Source organism: Prionailurus viverrinus, chromosome X, assembly GCF_022837055.1.
Source record: "Prionailurus viverrinus isolate Anna chromosome X, UM_Priviv_1.0, whole genome shotgun sequence".
NCBI classification, from domain to species: Eukaryota; Metazoa; Chordata; class Mammalia; order Carnivora; family Felidae; genus Prionailurus; species Prionailurus viverrinus.
Window position 1 is genome coordinate 69,869,249 of NC_062579.1, and position 25,533 is coordinate 69,894,781.

General features: G+C 36.7%; 1 protein-coding gene and 1 non-coding gene across 6 annotated transcripts in view; one reads left to right on the top strand and one right to left on the bottom strand.

Annotated features, from left to right (window-relative positions):
• The window catches only part of DIAPH2 (diaphanous related formin 2), a 984,211-nt gene that overhangs the window by 379,534 nt on the left and 579,144 nt on the right, over nucleotides 1-25,533 (top strand). For all 5 annotated transcript variants that reach the window (XM_047843487.1, XM_047843489.1, XM_047843490.1 and 2 more), the window contains 2 exons: nucleotides 21,775-21,876; nucleotides 23,710-23,804. In XM_047843487.1, coding sequence (XP_047699443.1) covers nucleotides 21,775-21,876; nucleotides 23,710-23,804 — 197 coding nt within the window. The remainder of the gene's footprint in view (nucleotides 1-21,774; nucleotides 21,877-23,709; nucleotides 23,805-25,533) is intronic.
• On the bottom strand, nucleotides 13,724-13,861 carry LOC125158068 (U4 spliceosomal RNA). Its single transcript, XR_007149177.1, has one exon. It is a non-coding gene; the product is annotated as a U4 spliceosomal RNA (small nuclear RNA).

Sequence of the window (25,533 nt, forward strand, 5' to 3'; positions counted from 1 at the left end):
ATTGATGCAACATGGATCACTGAACAGTATAATCTCTTTTGCACAGTTTCCATTGATCTTGTCCACTAAATCATTGTATGCTGGGTTTGTTCTGAAATCATTCTGGGCATAAAAGCTGCTCTTGAATTTGACAATCAGGTACCTTCTTGTAATACACAAACTTATACAGATTTGAGATTCAATCACTTTGTTCCTGTCTCCTTTATACTATATTGTTATTTTCCCTACTAAACTTCTTGTGGCTTAGTCTGTTGAGCGTCCAACTGCAGCTCAGGTCATGATCTCACAGTTTGTGGGTTTGAGCCCCGTGTCGGGCTCTGGGCTGATAGCTCAGAGCCTGGAGCTTGCTTCGGATTCTGCCTCTCTCTCTCTCTCTCTGCCCCTTCCCTACTCACACTCTGTCTTTCAAAAATAAACATTAAAAAAAAAAAAAACTTCTCGAGTGGTCGTTATTCACTATTTCCATTCACTTCTTCCTCACATACTGTAATATGGCTTCTGTTGCCATTGCTCTGTTAAAATTGCTCAATATGGTCTTAAATGGCCTATTTTTTTCTTCTTTTTTTTCCCCATGATTTAGACTATGCTTAACCTTCCTGCTGTGTTTGACACTGCTGATTACGTCCTCTTACTGAAACATTTTCCATTCTCACTGTAGAGACAATGTTATCCTGTTTCTCACATTTTTTTTTTCCTTTATGTTCTCTTAATTGGCTGTTCTTTCTTCTCTGTGTCCATGACTTCGGGCATCCTCCCAAATCTTCTGACCTGAATTCTTTCTCACTGTTCGCTAACTGTTCAGGTTTTAGTTACATCTTGGAGACAGATAATCAAAATTTTCACATTTCTTTCCCTGCACTCTCATCATTTTTTCCATTCTAACATTTTATGTAGCATATTCACATTCTTGAGCATCATTTTTTAGATACTATGGGGGTGGGATGGATATGGGGGACAAAGTTGTACCAAGTATGTTATCTTCCCTGTGAGTCTGAAACTTAGAGAAGGCAATAAGATGCATATGTGAACCTTAATTGAGTAGGCCAGTGTTCAGAAAATAACATATTGCTGATATAGGTACACAAAAAATGTAGTGGTAATTTGAGAAGATTTTATAGATAAAGTGACACTTTATTTGGTTCTTTTTATTTTTTTAATTTTTAAAAATGGTTTACTTATTTTTGAGGGAGGGAGAGAGAGATACAGAGAGAGAGGGAAACCAGGGAAGGGTCAAAGAGACAGGGAGACACAGAATCCAAAGCAGGCTCCAGGCTCTGAGCTGTCAGCACAGATTCTGATGTGGGGCTCAAACTCACAAACCATGAGATCACGACCTGAGCCAAAGTCTGACGCTTAACCAACTGAGACACCCAGGTGCCCCTATTTAGTCCTTAATGGATATATAAATGTTTGGCATCAAAGCTGTGAAGGGAGGTGAGCTAGGAGTATTTTACCATCATTCAGGAGTCCTGTTATACCTTTCCTGTGTTTAGGTAGACTTGTCCTGGATAGACAATAGGCAAAAGTCACTTAAAATTAGAACCTGTAATCTTTTCATCTATATTAGGCACACAGAATAACATTATGTATAGTAACTCATGTCATACCCATAGTCAATGAAAAATGCATATATTTTGGAAGCGGAACATAAAGGGTGATTTTAAATAAGTATAACCATTTCATTTTCTATATTTACTTACTCCTATTGTATGCCTTGGTTTTCAAAGTACTATACTGGGTATCAGATGCAATCTCTGCCTTTTTAAATAATCTTAAATCAGATTTATTTCCTTGAATTCTAAGTGGAAAGCTAGATATATTAGTGATTCTTTCTTCTTCATAAATTATCATGCCCACCTTTGTAGTTCATGTTTTTTATCTGATATTTTGGTACAGTTTTTCCAGTAAGAAATTTTTCCTATCATTTCTTATTAGCCAATTTGAAGCTTTAATCTTTACACCCAACAGTCGAATCAAACTCAAGACCTTGAGATCAAGGGTTAGATCCTCTACCTACTGAGCCACCCAGGCACCCCTAATTTGAAGCTTTTAATTTGATTATATTTCTTAATCACACTTCTGTTCCCAATTTTATGTGCTGATTTCCTGCTCCCTCTCTGTGGTTATAACCAGTGCTTACATTCAGATCCAAACCACTGTAGCCTAAAAACAGAGGCACATTTTGGTGGCTGCTATGAGGAAATCAACAATTAGACCCCACAGTGTTGAGACTGAAGTGGCTGAGGTGAAGTAAACCCCAACCTAATGGTGAGCACAACAGGTTTGAAATAGTTGGCTGGGAAAAAGAGCCAGCGTGTTGCTGTCTTGATCCAGTCAAATTTATTTGGTGTCTGTGACTATTAGCAGCTGCTTCTTACTTAGGCTATTGCTTTTCTCATTTCAGTTTCTGGTAAAACCTTCAAATCAATTCAAGAGATTTCAGACATTTTTAAAACATAGTGCACATTCCATTCTAATCTTTATGAGATGATTTACTTTATATGGTAATAGCTCTATCTGCATTCTACAGATTTCACAGAAAATTGGGGCCATACATTGAGGGTACAATCTACAGTTGAGATTTGCTTTGCCCTGAGATTTATTGTTTAAACTTAAACACTGTTTTCGTCTTATATATGCCTTTATGAACAATGCAGGGCCCTCTAATAACTGCTTCTTAGGCTCAAAAATTAATAAAAGTTACACAATAGGCAATTTCCAACTATTCTAAAATAAATGACCAGGCTTATGTTCTTGTTTTAATCTGTACCTTTTGCAGTTATGTTAAATATGTTAGAGAGCACTGATAATAGTATTACTAAAAGATAGTTTTTACAGAAGACAGTTTCTCATATCTGGGCTCTCATCCAAGAACATTTTTTTTAAGTTCTTAAAAGCTTATAACCCAAACTGTTTCTGATATTTAGTAGAATAAAATAGCTCATGGAACATCATTGTTAAAATGAAGCCACCTATGATATACTTAATGATACAAACACACCTACACACCAGTTGTTATCAATGATGCAACATGAAACTAAGTGTACCTATTGAATAGATTTCATATCAGTTGACTTAATTTACTTTGACTAACAGCTTACATCTTGACCTCAGGTTATGATTATTCTGTTTATTTTTTCCTAAAGCTATTTGTTGAAGGGACTAGATTTTCCCCATTGGATCTTCTTTCCTCCTTTGTCAAAGATTAATTGAACATATTAGTTGTAGCTTCATTTCTGTGTTTTCTACTCTGCTCTATTGATCTATGTGTCTGTTTTTGGCTCAGTACCATACTGTCTTGATTATCACAGAATTGTAATAAAACTTGAAGTCCTGAATTGTGATACCTCCAACTTTGCTTTTTCATTTTCTTTATTTATTTTTGGGACAGAGAGAGACAGAGCATGAACGGGGGAGGGGCAGAGAGAGAGGGAGACACAGAATCGGAAACAGGCTCCAGGCTCCGAGCCATCAGCCCAGAGCCCGACGCGGGGCTCGAACTCACAGACCGCGAGATCGTGACCTGGTTGAAGTCGGACGCCCAACCGACTGCGCCACCCAGGCGCCCCTGCTTTTTCATTTTCAAGGTCACACTGGCTACTTGGGGTAGCCAAATTTTGGTATTTCATACAAATTTTGGGATCATTTGTTCTAGCTCTGTGAAAAGTGTGTTGTTAGTACTTTGAAAGGGATTGCATTTAATTTGTAGATTGCTTTGAGTACTATGGATATTACAATAATATTTGTTCTTGTCATCCATGAGGATGGAATGTCTTTCCATTTCTTTGTGTCATCTTCAATTTATTTCATCAGGTCATATGACTCTGGTGATAGAAATAAAAATCACAAAACTGTTGTATGAATAATACATCTAAATTATTGGTCTTGAAAGAACTAGTCCTCTCTAGTTTTCTTTAACTGGTTTGGGAATTGTTCAGGGGAGGCTTACTTGTATATATAGTGCCTAAGTGGTCCTTAAGTTTTATATGTTTAGCTTTCATAGTATTCTTAGCAGAGATTATAATTCATTGAAACTCTTAAATTGCCTTTTTTAACAGTGAATTCATCCATTTTTACAGACATTATAATGCCACATACCAACTAATAGATCTGTCTGTTAGCATTGATTTTTGTCTACACAGAAAATATTTGTGCAGAAGTTTTAATGTTTTTATTGCAATTTTACTTTATTTTATAAATTACAAGTGGTGAATAAGAAATGAATATGTTGAAACCAGTGATAAGAAATATGTGTATCAAAGACAATATAATTGTGAAGATTGAATTCATTAGTCATGTTGAATGCAATGAACCCTTAAGGCCCCCACTCACATAGCACATAATTATGTTGTTAAAATTTTGCTTATTTGAATCTCACTAATACATTCTGAAATGCATATAGGCCTCTAGTTCTAGGCCAGTATTTAGTATGTGTCACCTCATTCTTCCTCTGATTTATTAATTGTTCTACTTGAAGCCTGGGCTTCATTTTTATGCTGCAACCTCAAGTGCACAGAGTACTTTTCTCCCCAACTTGTATCACAAAGCATTTTTGTCTTATGCACTCATATATTAGAGACTTCGTAGTGGAGAAATCATTTTGTTCCTTTTCTGTTTTTCTATTCATTTTTGAATTGATAATATATTCACATGATTCAAAGTTTAAAGAGGCACAAAAATTGTATAGAGGGAATTTTCTTCCTCTCATCTCCGTCTCCCCAGCTACTCAGTCCCTTCTCTAGAAGTAACTAATATAATAGATTCCTTGTGTTTCTTCCCAGAAACATTTTATGCATATACCAGCAAATATATATATTCTTCCCTCTTTTTTTCCATCAGTGGTAATACTACACATTTTACAATATTTAATTGAACAATATTTATTAAAGAACATTCCATATGATTTTATAAAGATCTTCCTTAGTCTTATATGTAGCAGCATAGTGGTACATTGGTTGGACATACCATAGTTTAATCAATCATTCTTCTGTTAATGAACTTTTTTGGTCATTTCAAATCTTTTGCTATTAAAAGCAATACCCAGTGTACCATAATTTATTAAATCTGTCTGCAACAGATGAACATTTATAATATTTTGCTGTTAACAATACTGGAATTTATAACCTTATATATAATTCCTTGTTCACAAATAAGAATATATATGTTGTATAAATTCTAAAATAATTGGAGTGCCTATTTTTTTTTCCAGGCATGATTCTACATGCTAGTATATAACAGTGAACAAAACAGTGACAAATACCTATTTTTAATAGAGTTCACATCAAAGTAAAAAGTATAGACAATAAAATAAATAATACATATTATGTCAGATGGTGATAATTGCTTTGGAGAAAAATGAAGCAGGCAAAGGGGAAAATATGTGACAAGAGGGAGGGGTTATCACTTTGAACCACATCATCAGGAATGATTTATATGGGTGCTTGGTTGGCTTACCTGGTTAAGCATCTGACTTCAGCTCAGGTCATGATATCGTGGTTCATGAGTTCGAGTCCCACATCGGGTAAGCCTGAGCCCCACATGGGGTGAACATGAACCCTGCTTTGGGTGTGCACAACCCCACTTCGGGTGAGCTCAAAATCACTTCAGGTGAGCCCTGCTTCTCACTCTCTCCCTGCCCCTCCCCATCTCTCTCTGCACCTCACTCGCACCCTCTCTCTCTCTCTCTCTCTCTCTCTCTCTCTCTCAAAAAAAGAATGATTTCTATGAGAAAGTGACATTGAATCAGATCGGAAAGTAGTGAGGGAATATATGGGGATGACATAATATCAAATGCAAAGACTGCTGTGAGAATTGTTCTGGCATATTTGAAGAACAGCAAGGAAGCTTATGTGGCTAGAGCTGAGTTAATGAGGGGAAAGTAGTAAGAGATAAGATCAGAGTAGTTATGGAAGGGACATGAAATATGAAGTAGGACATTTTAAGCTATTTTTAAGACATTGGTTTTTACTCCGAATAAGACAGGAAGCCATTGAAGGGTCTCGAACAATGGAATAACATTAATTAATGAATTAACAGGATAGAATGAAGAAGGGCAAAGGCAGAATGGATAATGGTTATTAGGGTACACCAGTAACCCAGGCTAGAAGCAATGGTGGCTTGAAATCCTTAGTTAGGTGGAACTGTAGGTGATGAGAGTGATTAGATACTGGATTTGCCAAAGAATGGGATATAGCCTGTGAGAGGGAAAAGTCAATGATTGTGTGTGTATATATGTATTTTGCTTGAAGGATTGAATTTCCTTTTGTTGAGATGGAAAAGACTATAGTAGGAGAGTAAGAGTTGGAGAATAAGATAAGGAAATTGGTATAAGATGTGCTAAATTTAAAGAGTTTATTATACAACAAAGTGGAAATATCCAGGAGATGAGAAGTTTCTTTTAGGATACATAGTTTCCCAATGATCCTTCATTTGAATAAATTCTTGGTGATATCTACAATACTGACTTTCAAGACATGCTCAGATATAACTAAAATCCAGACTGAAAAATCCTACATTGTCAAGTTGAGACTCTGGCTACAGATACTTCAGGGTGTTATTTTTTTAAGTCTTGCTCACAAGGTCAACTGCCCTTTGCATTAAACTAAATTGTGTCAAGGACTTGTGCCAGTCTGAGATGGACTACATTGAAAAAGAAAAACCTAGATATGATGAATATCCAAACTGTATTCTCAGCAGAAATGACCTATTAGCTACCTGTACTGTCTTTATTAGAATTCCTACTGTTGTGATTTTTTAGCACTCATCATTGACACAATTAGCTCTTGGGGTTTATTTCTGGACTCACTGATTTGTGGCATGAATGACGAGATTTACATAACAGGGCATTTTCTGAGTGTGGGATGACCAGAAAACATCAGTCCATACTTACAGACTCATAGCTAACCCACAAGTGAAGGAATTAAGGATAGTTGAATCGGGTACTTCACAGAGGTTAAAGGTTAACAGGAATTTGGTGAGCTCTTTATAGATTTTGGATACTAGCCCTTTGTCTGATATGTCATTTGCAAATATCTTTTCCCATTCCACTGGTTGCCTTTTAGTTTTGTTGATTGTTTCCTTTGCAGTGCAGAAGCTTTTTATCTTCATGAGGTCCAAATAGTTCATTTTTGCTTTTAATTCCCTTGCCTTTGGGGATGTGTCAAGTAAGAAATTGCTACCGCTGAGGTCAGAGAGGTTTTTGCCTGCTTTCTCCTCTAGGTTTTGGATGGTTTCCTGTCTCACATTCAGGTCCTTTATCCATTTTGAGTTTATTTTTGTGAATGGTGTGAGAAAGTGGTCTAGTTTCAACCTTCTTCATGTTTCTGTCCAGTTCTTGTACCCCAATGTTTATAGCAGCACTTTCAATAGCCAAATTATGGAAAAAGCATAAATGTCCATCAACTGATGAATGGAGAAAGAAATTGTTGTTTATATACACAATGGAATACTACTTGGCAATGAGAAAGAATGAAATGTGGCCTTTTGTAGCAACACGGATGGAACTGGGGAGTGTTATGCTAAGTAAAATAAGTCATACAGAGAAAGACAGATTCCATATGTTTTCACTCTTATGTGGATCCTGAGAAACTTAACAGAAGACCATGGGGGAGGGGAAGGAAAAACAAAAAGGTTAACAGAAATAACTTCCACCACCTCATTTGTCAAATACTAGGTTTAGGTAAGAACTATACTTCCATTTTTGTGCTTTAAAATCCCACTTCAAACAAGAGAGATTCTCCCTGAAACCTCTAAGATAACTTTATTTGTCCTCCTTAAAATAAACCTTTCCTGCTGAGCTATTGAAACCCAACTGAAAATATACAACATTAGCTATACACATTGTTAAACATAGTGTTTTGGTGACATTTAGTAGTGTTCATTAATTGGCTTAATGAACAGGTGTACAAGTATATTAGTTATGCAGTAACATGTGCTTCCTGATTTTGGGGGATTCTTGTCTAAACTATGACCAGTAAGATTTGTTCCTTAATTAGGGAATCATTACAAAGTGTGTATGTGTGTGTGTGAGTGTGTGTGTGTGTGTGTGTGTGTGTGTGTGTGTTTCCCACCATTAGAACCATTAGTCTTGTTTAATGTGTTCTAAACTTTGCAAACACTCTTGGTAATGCCATTCTGATGGCTACAGGTACTATGCTAGTGTCAGAATGAAATCTACCTTTCTGTGGGATGCCTTACTTATTGCACAGCTGGAGGTAGCACAGAGAGGGGAAGCTTCACAGCTGCAATATGCAGCATATAAGAGAAGGAAATTCAATCTCATACTGCATATTGTATCAGCTTTCCCTCTCAAGGTTTGGTAAACAAATGTGCTATTCCTCACAAAATAGATTCAAAAAACAATTGAAAACAAAATTGTGCTTGCTGACCTATCTAATCTTCACCTGTAGTTTTTATTATTTTCTCCCCTATTGTTTCTGATTCCTATATACCTATATAGGTATATTCCTATATACCCTTGGTCCATGGATTGCCAAGACTAATAGTTTATAAACTGTAAAAAGTTGTGTGTGTGTGTGTGTATGTATGTGTGTGTAATCTACTTGAAAAATAAAAATCTGCATAGGCTAATATAGGAAACATCCTTGTACCAGCCTCCCAGAATGAAAAAAAATGTTAACATTTAGTCATATTTACTACAGATGTTTGCTTTTAAAAAATTTTTTTTCAATGTTTATTTATTTTTGGGACAGAGAGAGACAGAGCATGAACGGGGGAGGGGCAGAGAGAGAGGGAGACACAGAATCGGAAACAGGCTCCAGGCTCTGAGCCATCAGCCCAGAGCCTGACGCGGGGCTCGAACTCAGGGACCGCAAGATCGTGACCTGGCTGAAGTCGGACGCTTAACCGACTGCGCCACCCAGGCGCCCAGATGTTTGCTTTTAAAGAAATGAAACATTAGATATAAAATTGAGGTTTCCAGGCTTCTACTTGTTCCAGTATCACTTTCTTCCCCCAAGTAAAGCACTGTCATTAATCTGCTGAGTATCTACTCCATGTTATTATAATTTTGGTGTATATATATATATATATATACACACACACACACACACACTCTATAAACAATATATAAGATTATTTTGTGTTTCATTTTTAATTTAGATGAATGCTATTATACTGCATGCAACATTTTCCACCATGTTTATTTTTCCATTCAACATTGTAATTGGGATCTATTTTTGTTGAAATATTTAGCTGTGTTATAGTCACTGAAATGCTGGGTTGTATTCCATTGTATTAACACACCACAATCTATTTATCCATTTTGTAACCCCTGGCATGTCAATTGTTTCCAGTTTTTGTACTGTTGCAAATATTGCTGCAGTGAACATCCTTGTCTCCTTGGCCATTTGACCTATAAATGGAAAGACTGGGTTATACCTATGATAAGACACCTCAAATATATTAGGTGGTAATAAATATTTATTTTATATTTCTTATACTAATTTTTACCACCACTGTTGGCACAAATTCTTATTTCTGTGCCTCCTCATCCATAATTGGCATTACAAAACATTTTTGTCACTTACAATTTGATGACTGTGAAATACTATTTCATTGGTTGTTTTCATGTGCATTTCCATGATTACTGATGAGGTTGAGCATCTTTTAATTATTTGCTATATGATCTTGGGAAGATTACTCAACTTTTCCATTCCTTAGTTTCATCCTTCATAAAATGATAGTGGCAATACATATTATATAAGGTGACAGAAGAGGTATTTAGTAAAAGTTGATTTTGCTGGTGATTTAATTATTGTGATCATGGTTACTACTACAACTAGTACTACTATCGCTGTTGTAGTTCTTATTACACTTTCCTCTTTTGCTGTTTTGTGTGATATATACATATATATATGTAAATAATTGTGTGAGTGACCTATCTATCTATCTATATCCATTTCCCCATTTGTTTGTTTGTTTGTTTGTTTTTGAGGGAGAGAGAGAACGTAAGTAGGGAAGTGAGGCTGAAAGGGAGAGAAGGAATCTTAAGCAGACTCCATGCTGAGAATGGAGCCTGACACAGGGCTCAATCCCACAACCCTGGGATCATGACCTGAGCTAAAATTAAGAGTCGGATGCTCAACCAACTAAGCCAACCAGACACCCCTGTTTCCCCATTTTCAGTTGTGTTTTTATATTTCCATAAATAGAAGGGTAAAGAGAATTTTAAAAGAATAGAAAATAACAGTTAATGAAAAAATATTGCAGCTATTACACAGAAATCATAGATTTCCCCTGCCTGCCATTGTCATACTTGCATTCATTTTAACATAAAATTATTTATTGAAGTTTAATGCCTATTTCAACTAATATATGAAAACTATTTCTATATATTTAGAATCACTTCTGGAATTATATACACATGGGAAAATATGTATTTATATAGGGAGATCACAATTCTTACATTTGTATGAAATGTCTAAAACAACAGTTGGACGTTATTAGATATTCATATATGTATACACAATGTTACATAAATTATTTGGGTGGTTTTATTTATTTTTTTTTTAATTTTTTTTTCAACATTTATTTATTTTTGGGACAGAGAGAGACAGAGCATGATCGGGGGAGGGCAGAGAGAGAGGGAGACACAGAATTGGAAACAGGCTCCAGGCTCTGAGCCATCAGCCCAGAGCCTGACGCGGGGCTCGAACTCATGGGCCGTGAGATCGTGACCCGGCTGAAGTCGGACGCTTAACCGACTGCACCACCCAGGTACCCCTATTTGGGTGGTTTTAAACACTACTGTTAATGGCTTTATTTTTCCTGGTTTTATATATAGTACACTTACTAGAAGTGTCATATTTTTACTTTTCCACATACTCCTTATAACAAGATGTAACACATCAGTTGATGCTGATTCAAAGATACAGTATTCTTTAATACAGAACTACTTCAAATAACAAAAAGAATTCTCTAAGTGATATGCATATATTCATTCAAGCTAATTACCATGGCTAAAGAAAATTACAAAAGTTAGATATCTTCTGGAGATACTTCCATAATTAGTAGTTTACATTTTCACTACATATTTAAGAAATATGAGTAGACATTTAAGTTTTATATCCCACTGTATGCTTGTGCCTAGGCTCACATATAGTAGATGTTTAATAAGTATTTGCTGGATAAATGAATAAATGAATGAATGATGCTGACTTTAGGAATCAATCTTTCTCACTGGAATTTTGAGATACAATAGTTATAAAAAATTTATTATGATTTATGGTTATCACTATGTAAATCATTCAATGCTACCCATTTATAATATCTTAATATTTCCTGCAAATTACAAACATCTTGGCACATGTTATATGTATCCACTGAGATAGTAGACATTAATAGGGGATGCCTGAACATTGCCTAAATTAGATTGGGAAAAGAATATAGCCATGTTACTTTATTTATGCTAATGAGCATCCCTCAGTTATAAAGGAATGAAGTTATAGTACAATTGCATATAAAACTCCATGTATTAAAGGAAATCTAAGAATGTTCCATGGACATTTTATCTTAGATAATTAGTATCTTGATGCTAACGCATTTAATAATAATACAAATGTCTTTATTATACATCATTATGTTTCTACAGACAGTATTTTATGATGTTTCATTATTATTTGGTCAATTAGCAATGACAGTTTAAGCACTCAAATTAATTTAACCTATCAGATTTAAAACCAGTGGTTATATGATTTTTTATTTGCATATGGAGAGATCACATTTGGAGGACTCATTATGAATGTGAGGACCATAGGACCATTGAGGACAAAAATCAATTATTGAAGTTTTTGTATTGAGACTTAAAAAAATCTCTTCAGTCCCATCCAAATAATTTTGAATAATTACAGAATCAGTATAATTTAAGTTTGTACATTATAATTTTTTAGATATATAAGCACATTTAACATAAGCTCTACCCTCTCAAAAATGTTTTAGTGTACAGTACAGTATTATTAACTATAGCTAGAATTTTGTACCTCAGATCTTTAGAACTTACTCATGTTCTATAACTGAAGCTTTATCCCTATTGAACAGCAACTCCCCCCTTCACCCTCCCTCAGTCCCCAGCAACCACAATTCTACTTTGTTTCTATGAGCTTGACATTTTAGATGCTTCATAATTATGCAGTATTCATCTTTCTATGACTTGCTTATTTCACTTAGCATAATGTTCCCTAGGTTCATCCATGCTATTACATATGGCAGGATTTTATTCTTTTTTTAAAGCTGAATAGCATTTTGTTATATGTATATGCCACATTTCTTTATTCATCTTTTGATGGATGTTTAGGTTCTTTCCCTCTCTTGGCTATTTTGTGAGTAATACTGCAGTACTAAGATACAGTGCAGCTTTTTCCTTGAGATTCTGATTTCAGTTCTTTTGGTTGTGTACCCCAAAGTAGGATTCCTAGATTGTATGGTAGTTTTAGTTTTAATTATTTGCAGAAATCTCTGTACTGGTCTCTATAGTAGCTACACCATTTTACATTTTTACCAATAGTGTATAAGGGTTCCAATTTCTCCACATCCTCACCAACACTTATCTTTTGTAGTTTGATAACAGCCATTGAAAAAGTTGTGAGGTGATATCTCATTGTGTTTTTGATTTGCACTTCCCTCATGATTAGTCATGTTGAGCGTATTTTCGTATAGCTATTGGCTATATGTATGTCGAATTTGGAGAAATGTCTATACAAGCTTTAATTGAGATGTTTAATTACCTATATTTTAGTCAAGTTATGGAATGTTTAAGTTTTTTAAAGCATTTAAACATATATGTAATCAAAGCACCCTAGGACAAGTAACATTTTGTATTCATTATGAAAGCAGGACATTTTTAATATATGAAGCCTTTAATACTACCTGGATAAGTTCCATATATCCTTACCTTCCTTCAAATTATCTATTTATCTAATCCTGTGGTTGTGATCACTAAGGAATGCTTTTAAAGGCAAGAAAATCAAAGACAATCATAGCCACTTGTCAGTATTTACTGATCATGGCAAATTATTATTGTTTGTGAAAGGCTGTCTAGTTAGGGAACTATTTTAAACTAGCTTTGCTCTTGTGATTCTCAACAGCAGTGCTCACTCATGGAATTCTTAACCATTTCTTCAATCTAGGAAAAAGCCAATTTGCATACTATAAGAGAAATATATTAGTACTTAAGAAAATTAACAGTGAACTCTAGATATTTAAGACATCTAATGTTAATTTTAAACAACTTGTTCATTTGAAAAGGGGAAAAGGTGAAATATATTTTAATGAAAAAAAACAAAAATATGAAGTCATTGAACAAAATGAGCATTACATATGCCTGATTTACTCAGGAGTCTTGTTAGTTCACAGAAAATCTTAATATATCCTTTATACTACAGCATTTACATCCTTATGTTTAACTAGTCTCTCATAGTGGGGTTTAAGGCATATTGTGAGATTGGGATGCTTTTCTTGACTGTTTCTTTGGGTAGAATTTTCTGAATGATTCTAAGAAGTAATTTCAATATGATTCAGATTTTGATTTTATTAACAAAGGGTATGAACCTTGGATTGTCATTTCTTTATATATAGTTATCTTAACCTGGGAGTGGCTTGAAAATTAGAATAAATTAAAATGCTGATTATTCAATAGGAAAGACACTGTGCTTTTAGATCCTTTGAGGAACATTAGTCATAATTTTTAAAGACATATATTAAAAGCCATTTTTCTCTCAATAGTAGCAATAATTTTATTGTATTTAATTAGCTTGAGAAACTACCTGAGATCATGATTTTCAATTAGCAATAATTGTGCCTCGGATAAACCTCATTGGCTATGATACTGCCACTGCGCAAAGCTGAGATCATGATTTTCAAGTGTAATAATTGTGTAGTCTTGTTAGACTCTGCATCACTTTAGATAGAACATGTTGTTAAAGCTTAGAACTAGCTCTGTCCCCGGTATCTCACCACTGCGTCAGTGCAGTTAGGCATCAGCAAATTAATGAGAGGAGAGAGGAGGCCCCTGCTCTTCGGCACCCGCAGGAACTTACTCCAGCTCCAGACACACCGTAAACACTTTCATCTAACGGAACATAAGCTGTGAAATCGGATTTCTGAACCACAAGACAAGAAATCACAAAATTTTCTGGCTGAAAGGGAATAACACACTTCTTAATTGAAGAGTGGTCAGGAAAGAAAGCGCATGGAGAGCAGTGCCCTGTGGCAGCTTGTGTAAAAACTGCATTCCATGCTAGGCCTGAAATGTTCCAAAGCTCAGTTCGATATCAGCATCCCAGGTGGTGCAATTAATAAAGAGCTAGCGTGGGGCCACTGGCACAAACAAGGCAGCTCCTTAGAACCTGAACTTCCTATTTGTTCCATTCCTTGGGTAGATAACGCCTGTTAATTACTCTGGAGAACTTATTTTGGCCAGGAGAGAGGGAAGATGGCGGCGTAGGAGGACGCTGGGCTCACCCCGCGTCCTGCTGATCACTTAGATTCCACCTACACCTGCCTAAATAATCCAGAAAACCTCCAGAGGATTAGCAGAACGGAGTCTCCGGAGCCAAACTCAGGCGAGAGGCCCACGGAAGAGGGTAGGAAGGGCGGCGAGGCGGTGCGCGCTCCACGGACTGGCGGGAGGGAGCCAGGGCGGAGGGGCGGCACGCCGGCCAAGCAGAGCCCCTGAGTCTGGCTTGCAAAAGCGGAGGGGCCTGATGGACAGTGTTCCGACAGCAAGCATGACTTAGCGTCTGGGAAGTCATAAGTTAACAGCTCTGCTCGGAAAGCGGGAAGGCTGGAGGACAAAGGGAGGGAGAGCTGCTGAGCCCCCGGACGACATAGCTCAGTTTGGTGGGGAACAAAGGCGCTCACCAGTGCCATCTACCCTGCCCACCCCCCAGCCAAAATCCCAAAGGGAACCAGTTTCTGCCAGGGAACTTGCGCACTCCACGCAAACACCCAACTCTGTGCTTCTGCAGAGCCAAACCTCCGGCAGCAGATGTGACTCCCTCCCACTGCCACAGGGCCCCCTCCTGAAGTGGATCACCTAAGGAGAAGCGAGCTAAGCCTGCCCCTCCTGCCCCTGTGCAACTTGCCTACCCACCCCAGCTAATACGACAGATCCCCAGCACCACGAGCCTGGCAGTGTGCAAGTAGCCCAGATGGGCCGCGCCACCCCACAGTGAATCCCGCCCCTAGGAGAGGGGAAGAGAAGGCACACACCAGTCTGACTGTGGCCCCAGCGGTGGGCTGGGGGCAGACATCAGGTCTGATTGCGGCCCCGCCCACCAACTCCAGTTATACACCACAGCACAGGGGAAGTGCCCTGCAGGTCTTCACCACTCCAGGGACTATCCAAAATGACCAAGCGGAAGAATTCCCCTCAGAAGAATCTCCAGGAAATAACAACAGCTAATGAGCTGATCAAAAAGGATTTAAATAATATAACAGAAAGTGAATTTAGAATAATAGTCTTAAAATTAATCGCTGGGCTTGAAAACAGTATAGAGGACAGCAGAGAATCTCTTGCTACAGAGATCAAGGGACTAAGAAACAGTCACGAGGAGCTGAAAAGCACTTTAAACGAAATGCAAAACAAAATGGAAACGACGACAGCTCGGATTGAAGAGGCAGAGGAGAGAATAGGTGAACTAGAAGATAAAGTTATGGAAAAAGAGGAAGCTGAGAAAAAGAGAGATAAAAAAATCCAGGAGTATGAGGGGAAAATTAGAGAACTAAGTGATACACTAAAAAGAAATAATATACGCATAATTGGTATCCCAGAGGAGGAAGAGAGAGGGAAAGGTGCTGAAGGGGTACTTGAAGAAATTATAGCTGAAAACTTCCCTGAACTGGGGAAGGAAAAAGGCATTGAAATCCAAGAGGCACAGAGAACTCCCTTCAGACGTAACTTGAATCCTTCTTCTGCACGACATATCATAGTGAAACTGACAAAATACAAGGATAAAGAGAAAATTCTGAAAGCAGCAAGGGGTAAACGTGCCCTCACATATAAAGGGAGACCTATAAGACTCGTGACTGATCTCTCTTTTGAAACTTGGCAGGCCAGAAAGAATTGGCACGAGATTTTCAGGGTGCTAGACAGAAAAAATATGCAGCCAAGAATCCTTTATCCAGCAAGTCTGTCATTTAGAATAGAAGGAGAGATAAAGGTCTTCCCAAACAAACAAAAACTGAAGGAATTTGTCACCACTAAACCAGCCCTACAACAGATCCTAAGGGGGCCCTGTGAGACAAAGTACCAGAGACATCACTACAAGCATAAAACATACAGACATCACAATGACTCTAAACCCGTATCTTTCTATAATAACACTGAATGTAAATGGACTAAATGTGCCAACCAAAAGACATAGGGTATCAGAATGGATAAAAAAATAAGACCCATCTATTTGCTGTCTACAAGAGACTCATTTTAGACCTGAGGACACCTTTAGATTGAGAGTGAGGGGATGGAGAACTATTTATCATGCTACTGGAAGCCAAACGAAAACTGGAGTAGCCATACATATATCAGACAAACTAGACTTTCAATTAAAGGCTGTAACAAGAGATGAAGAAGGGCATTATATAATAATTACAGGGTCTATCCATCAGGAAGAGCTAACAATTATAAATGTCTATGCACCGAATACTGGAGCCCCCAATTATATATAAAACAATTACTCATAAACATAAGCAACCTTATTGATAAGAATGTGGTAATTGCAGGGGATTTAACACCCCACTTACAGAAATGGATAGATCGTCTAGACACACCGTCAATAAAGAAACAAGGGCCCTGAATGATACATTGGATCAGATGGACTTGACAGATATATTTAGAACTCTGCATCCCAAAGCAACAGAATATACTTTCTTCTCGAGTGCACATGGAACATTCTCCAAGATAGATCATATACTGGGTCACAAAACAGCCCTTCATAAGTCTACAAGAATTGAAATTATACCATGCATACTTTCAGACCACAATGCTATGAAGCTTGAAATCAACCACAGAAAAAAGTCTGGAAAACCTCCAAAAGCATGGAGGTTAAAGAACACCCTATTAACGAATGAGTGGGTCAACCAGGCATTAGAGAAGAAATTAAGAAATATATGGAGAGAAATGAAAATGAAAATACAACAATCCAAACGGTTTGGGACGCAGCGAAGGCAGTCCTGAGAGGAAAATACATTGCAATCCAGGCCTATCTCAAGAAACAAGAAAAATCCCCAATACAAAATCTAACAGCACACCTAAAGGAACTAGAAGCAGAACAGCAAAGGCAGCCTAAACCCAGCAGAAGAAGAGAAATAATAAAGATCAGAGCAGAAATAAACAATATAGAATCTAAAAAAACTGTAGAGCAGATCAACGAAACCAAGAGTTGGTTTTTTGAAAAAAATAAACAAAATTGACAAACCTCTAGCCAGGCTTCTCAAAAAGAAAAGGGAGATGACCCAAATAGATAAAATCATGAATGAAAATGAAATTATTACAACCAATCCCTCAGAGATACAAACAATTATCAGGGAATACTATGAAAAATTATATGCCAACAACTTGGACAACCTGGAAGATATGGACAAATTCCTAAACACCCACACTCTTCCAAAACTCAATCAGGAGGAAATAGAAAGCTTGAACAGACCCATAACCAGCGAAGACATTGAATCGGTTATCAAAAATCTCCCAACAAATAAGAGTCAGGACCAGATGGATTCCCAAGGGAGTTGTACCTGATGTTTAAAGCAGAGATAATACCTATCCTTCTCAAGCTATTCCAAGAAATAGAAGGGGAAGGAAAACTTCCAGACTCATTCTATGAAGCCAGGATTACTTTGATTCCTAAACCAGACAGAGACCCAGTAAAAAAAGAGAACTACAGGCCAATATCCCTGATGAATATGGATGCAAAAATTCTCAATAAGACACTAGCAAATCGAATTCAACGGCATATAAAAAGAATGATTCACCATGACCAAGTGGGATTCATTCCTGGGATGCAGGGCTGGTTCAACATTCGCAAATCAATCAACGTGATACATCACATTAACAAAAAAAGAGAGAAGAACCATATGATCCTGTCAATCGATGCAGAAAAGGCCTTTGACAAAATCCAGCACCCTTTCTTAATAAAAACCCTTGAGAAAGTAGGGATAGAAGGAACATACTTAAAGATCATAAAAGCCATTTATGAAAAGCCCACAGCTAACATCATCCTCAACGGGGAAAAACTGAGAGCTTTTTCCCTGAGATCAGGAACACGACAGGGATGCCCACTCTCACCGCTGTTGTTTAACATAGTGCTGGAAGTTCTAGCATCAGCAATCAGACAACAAAAGGCAATCAAAGGCATCAAAATTGGCAAAGATGAAGTCAAGCTTTCGCTTTTTGCAGATGACATGATATTATACATGGAAAATCCGATAGACTCCACCAAGTCTGGTAGAACTGATACATGAATTCAGCAAAGTTGCAGGATACAAAATCAATGTACAGAAATCAGTTGCATTCTTATACACTAACAATGAAGCAACAGAAAGGCAAATAAAGAAACTGATCCCATTCACAATTGCACCAAGAAGCATAAAATACCTAGGAATAAATCTAACCAAAGATGTAAAAGATCTGTATGCTGAAAACTATAGAAGACTTATGAAGGTAATTGAAGAAGATTGAAAGAAATGGAAAGACATTCCCTGCTCATGGATTGGAAGAATAAATATTGTCAAAATGTCAATAGTACCCAAAGCTATCTACACATTCAATGCAATCCCAATCAAAATTGCACCAGCATTCTTCTCGAAACTAGAACAAGCAATACTAAAATTCATATGGAACCACAAAAGGCCCTGAATAGCCAAAGGAATTTTGAAGAAAAAGACCAAAGCTGGAGGCATCACAATCCCAGACTTTAGCCTCTACTACAAAGCTGTCATCATCAAGACAGCATGGTATTGGCACAAAAACAGATACATAGACCAATGGAATAGAATAGAAACCCCAGAACTAGACCCACAAACGTATGGCCAACTCATCTTTGACAAAGCAGGAAAGAACATCCAATGGAAAAAAGACAGTCTCTTTAACAAATGGTGCTGGGAGAACTGGACAGCATCATGCAGAAGGTTGAAACTAGACCACTTTCTCACACCATTCACAAAAATAAACTCAAGATGGATAAAGGACCTGAATGTGAGACAGGAAACCATCAAAACCTTAGAGGAGAAAGCTGGAAAAGACCTCTCTGACCTCAGCCGTAGCAATCTCTTACTCGGCACATCCTCAAAGGCAAGGAAATTAAAAGCAAAAGTGAATTACTGGGACCTTATGAAGATAAAAAGCTTATGCACAGCAAAGGAAACAACCACCAAAACTAAAAGGCAACCAACTGAATAGGAAAAGATATTTGCAAATGACATATCGGACAAAGGGCTAGTATCCAAAATCTATAAAGAGCTCACCAAACTCCACACCGGAAAAACAAATAACCCAGTGAAGAAATGGGCAGAAAACATGAATAGACACTTCTCTAAAGAAGACATCCGGATGGCCAACAGGCAGATGAAAAGATGTTCAACGTCGCTCCTTATCAGGGAAATACAAATCAAAATCACACTCAGATATCACCTCACGCCAGTCAGAGTGGCCAAAATGAACAAATCAGGAGACTCTAGATGCTGGAGAGGATGTGGAGAAATGGGAACCCTCTTGCACTGTTGGTGGGAATGCAAGTTGGTACAGCCCCTCTGGAAAGCAGTGTGGAGGTTCCTCAGAAAATTAAAAATAGACCTACCCTATGACCCAGCAATAGCACTGCTAGGAATTTATCCAAGGGATACAGGAGTACTGATGCATAGGGCCACTTGTACCCCAATGTTTATAGCAGCACTCTCAACAATAGCCAAATTGTGGAAAGAGCCTAAATGTCCATCAACTGATGAATGGATAAAGAAATTGTGGTTTATATACACAGTGGAATACTACGTGGCAATGACAAAAAATGAAATAGGGCCTTTTGTAGCAACGTGGATGGAACTGGAGAGTGTGATGCTAAGTGAAATAAGCCATCCAGAGAAAGACAGATACCATATGGTTTCACTCTTATGTGGATCCTGAGAAACTTAACAGAGACCCATGGGGGAGGGGAAGAAAAAAAAAGAGGTTACAGTGGAAGAGAGCCAAAGCATAAAAGACTGTTAAGAACTGAGAACAAACTGAGGGTTGATGGGGGGTGGGAGAGAGGGGAGGCTGGGTGATGGGTACTGAGGAGGGCACCTTTTGGGATGAGCACTGGGTGTTTTATGGAAATCAATTTGACAATAAATTTCATATATTAAAAAAGAAAGCTTAGAACTAAATGCTACAACTTTATTTATTCATGTAATTAATTTGATATTATTTTTCTAGGAAGTTCATTTAATTTTCTCATATTTTACACCATTAAAACAAAGGGAATGTTAATGGACTTACAAAATTTTATGTATTCTGTCACATTTATAGAAAATTTTCCAGAAGCTAACATCTATGAACACGTAGCTTAGCAAAAATATCCTGTGGTTTTGTGTTGCTTTTCCTATAAATATAATCAGGAACTCATTTGTGATCTCTTTTGTGAAAATCAGATAAATTAAAATGATAAAAATGATTTCCTTAAAATGAAATTGTATTCTTAAAAGTAATGAACAGCATTATTATGGCCATGTGAATCAATGATGAAGTTTAGCAGCATGAGTTTAGAGACAAAAGCATATCACTACTTGATTGAGAAAATATATTTTATTTTTCTCATATATATACATATATATAGTCGTATTTTTAATGCTCCCATTACCTACAGCCCTATTTTTTTTTATTAGAAGAGATAAGCTGCCAAAATATGCATACAACTGTATGTGTGGAATTTCTGTCTAAGAGGCATTTAGGGATTTGCTTCATTTTTGTAGCAGATAGCCACATTGTTTTTTTTTACTTTGGTTTTTGTGATGGCTTGTCTGGGATAGAGCTAATGGAGGTTATGGTGGGGGTTGCTAAAGCCACTCCTTGGCACTGTTACTTCTTAAGTTTCAGGTCATTTGAACTGTTCAAAACTGGAGGGTTACCTTTTGAATAAACTGTAACTAAATATTTTGTTCTAAGAAGGCAAATAGTACTAAAAAAATATTGGAGACATAGATAACTTATTCAAACACCATGTCTTTGAGATTCATTAATTATGTGTGTGCAAATGGTGCTGTTGTTGTACAACTTGAAAATGGTTCATATTTGTTCTTCAAAGCAATCTCAGCAGGAATTTTTATATGGCAACCTGTTTGCAGTTAAAGTTACTTTAGGTACTTCAAAGCAGTTCCACTGAATTAAAGACATGTCTAAATTTTAGCATAATTTAGTATAAATGCATGTCTGCCTTTCTCCTCAATTAGTCCACATTAGGGAGATCTTACTATGTATTTAATTCCAGTGCTGCTGTAGGTACATGGTAAAGGAGTAATTAGTGTTATATATTAGGGAAGAAGTAGCAATTGATTTTTGGCTCTATTTGGCTTATCTTTTCTGCTTAAGTGCTAATATTTAATTTGTGGGGAAACCTTTAAATAGGTCTGTATTATTATGTTTATCCTCTTCTTTGAACTAATGAAATAAACACATTTATTGATTTTTTTGGCATAAGCTTTATTAATGTACTTAATATGCCTTACTAATTTATTCTGTGTATTTGGATTAGTGCCATTGTTGTTTATGAATCAATATTTTTCCTTTAGTTCCAAAGAATGTAGAAGCTTCAGAAGAAAAAAAGACCCTGCCTGCAAAGAAGAAAGTGAAAGAATTGAGAATTTTGGATCCCAAAACGGCCCAGAATCTGTGTATGTGATATTTTGTGTATAGGTGGTGGTAGCGATGGTGGTGATGAGGAATTGTTGAATATATTTAAACAAACAAAGTTGTAACTGCCTTGAAAATGTATATTTAGCATCTACTAGAAACTAAATTCTGTGTAAACATGATTTGAGTTGTCTTGTTGTCATTCAGCCAGAATGGAGACCCTCAACATAATTTAGCCTTACATAGACCAGATGAAACTTATGAATAATAAAGCTTTGGAAAGTATTGATAATTGAACACTGTTAGAAGACAGGGTGAAACAGAAAGCAGACTTAAAAAGAGTGTTATATTTTCCCTTTCTGCCTAGGACTGGATGTGATAGTTTCGGAGTATTCACTGGGCCCATTGGGCAAATCCTTTTATTACTATGCTTTTATAGTTGAAGTAACTGTGATGTTACTGGTTAAATTGGTAACCGCTGCACTTTAAAACTGGTTAGTGAACCTTAAAGCCATCAACAAATCAATTATTAAGTATGCTTTTGCTCAAGCATCAGCACAGTTAAACCCATCTTCATTTAAGTAGGCCTTAAGTTTAACTTTGGCATATACTCTCCTCTGTGTTTAATTCAGCATTTTTTTTTAACCATGATAGACTATGTTTATATTCTCAGGATATTCAAACACTATGCACGAGAAATTTCAACATATCAAGCATTTCTAATTATGGAAAGAAATACCATGGGAGTTTATTTTGTTAAGGGTTGTGCTATGGGGAATCAGATTAAAATAAACAAGTCATCATTTTTCTGTGAGTATGAATGTTGCTGTCGGAAAAGCATTCTCCTAATAGCTGTTGTGAATGTGTACATTGCCTACCTGAGAGTACGTTTTCTTTATAAAGTGGATGTTCAGTACTTTAAAAAAATGACCTTAATTGCTAGTTGATATTTGTCAACATTATTTATTTAAATTATTGAGATCTCACCTGGTGTTTATGTCTAGGAAATCATTTGCCTAGACAATGACATTTTTTTTTTCTTTAGGCACCAATGAAATCATACAGACCTTTTCACGAAAAAAAAAAAAAAAAAAAAGAAAAGAAAAACAATTCGTAGGAATATATTCATGTTCTGGTGATAAGAACGCATGAATTATCATTCAGATATGCAGTTAGTGGAAGTTAAAGTGGAATGCTTTGTTGAAAATTACTTTCTGAATAAGTTTAAGCTTTTCTCAGGGTAATTTGTTGAATTATTCCAGTATGACATACTATACACCCAATTAAGAAAAAGTTGACAAGGGAAATTGTGGTTCAACATTTAAAGCTACTAATAGTATACCACATGATTGTCAACAGAAATTCAGGTAACAATGATGATTCAGACACTTCAGTTTTTTCTTATGTGGGAGCATTTCAGAGTAGATTGATGTGATTTTTTTTTGTACTTGGTTACTTTATTGTTGTTCCTGAGAAGTACTGTGTTGTATGCATCTGAGTATCTCCATATTAAATTCTATGTCAGATTAAAAGGCCATCTTGAAATAAAATCTCTAGCTTTTCATGAGTCATTTCATAGCAGTTCAATCTAAAATGCATATGCATATAGTCATCAGTGTTATTAGTAGGAGTTATAATTTGTATATAGGATATACACAACCTGTAACATTAGAGCCTGAAATAGTGGGCCATTTTGCCTAGATGTGTAGTGTAGGCCATCAAATGGTAACTAATTTTGTTTGTTCCTATCTTTAGATTAATATTAGTGACATAAATTTCATATTTTGAGTCAATGAAAATGGGAATCAGGTATTCATTAGGTCTTTAAAATTTTGATGTTATTCTGTTTTTAAGAAAATCTACTTTTATTTTAGCTATCTTCTTAGGATCATATCGTATGCCATATGAAGATATAAAAAACATCATTCTGGAGGTTAATGAAGACATGTTGAGTGAAGCCTTAATTCAGGTAACTTGGATATTTTCCTTTTAAGATTCATTTTCACAGGTATTTCTAGATTGTTATCTTCTCAATGGAGTTGTGAGAAAATGTTCTTCTATATTTTGGTAATAGAATCAAGAGTATCTAGCTTTGTTGCCAGTAAGAGTATTCTGGGGCACCTGGGGGCTCAGTTGGTTAAGTGTCCTGACTCTTGATTTTGGCTCAGGTCATGATCTGATGGTTCATGAGATCCAGGGCTCTGTGCTGACATCGAGGAGCCTGCTTGGGATTCTCTCTCTTCCTCTCTCTCTCTCTCTCTGCCCTCCCCCATGTACGTTCTCTCTCTGTCTGTCTCTCTGTCTCTCTGTCTCTCTCTCTTGTCTCTCTCCCTTTCTCTCTCAAAATAAATAAATAAACATTTTTTTTAAAAGTATTCAACATAGAAGATATAAGTTCTAGGTTTGTTTCTGCCTATCATTCACTGTACATAAAATTGCATATATTTCATCATCAAAATGACTCTGTTAAGTAAATAGTGTTATTACCATTTTATGGATGTAAAAGTGGAGAGGTCAAGAGGTTAAATACCTTGTTTAAGATCAGTGGATAAATGTTACTCTTTGTTAAGCATGTAACATGTGCTAGGAATTGTGCCAAGTACTTTATATATTTTATCTCATTGAATCCTATAACAATCCTGTGAGATGCATACTAGTATCCTCATTTTACAGAAAATAAAACTGAGACTTTGAGATGTTCCTCAATGTCACGTAAATGGTAAGTGGCAGAGTAGCACAGCTGGGATTCTGAACAAGATCTCTTGTGGTTCTAAATCTATTACTCTTTCTATTCTATTCTACCTTCCATGAGCAAATATTTTAGCTTGCTAAATCTCTGTTTTCACATATGAGAAACAGGGTCATTCTGAGGATTAAACCAAATAAAGTGCAGTGTAGAATAAAGGACTATACAAGACTAACCTATTGTTAAAATTATTTGTATGTCTGGTCCTGTCTGGTTTAATTTCTGGAAGGAAGAACTGTGAAGATTTTACAAGTAAGGGCATACTCATTGTAGGTTTTCTCTTATTGTTGTTGTTTGTTTTTAAGCCATAAAGTTTGTCTTGATTTTAAAAAGACTGAGAAGTTTGTGCTGTGAGAGTTTTGACCCCCCTCAGACTGTCTCTAAATCTCAAAGAACTAGTGCCTGTCATTTCGGCAGGCTATGTCTATATGGAAGTTCCTCCATTTCGTAATATAGATTTGCATTAAAGATTACCTCATGTAAACGTTTTAAATATAGATAAATCTATTTTCTGTAAGACTAAGTTTTTTTTTTTAATTTTTTAACATTTATTCATTATTGACAGACAGAGAGAGACAGAGCATGAGCATGGGAGGGGCAGAGAGAGGGGGAGACACAGAATCCGAAGCAGACTCCAGGCTCTGAGCTGTCAGCACAGAGCCCTATGTGGGGCTTGAACCCATGAGCAGTGAGATCATGACCTGAGCAGAAGTCAGACGTCCAACCAACTGAGCCACCCAGGCGCCCCTCTATAAGACTAAGGTTTAATGAGGGGTGCCTAAATTGCTCAAATGACCAACTTCGGCTTAAGGCATGATCTCAAGGTTTATGGGTTTGAGCCGTGCATCCGGCTCTGTGCTGATAGCTCAGAGCCTGGAGCCTTGTTTTGATTTGTGTCTCCCTCTCTGCCCCTCTCCTGCTTGCACTTTGTCTCTCTTTGTCTCTCAAAAAT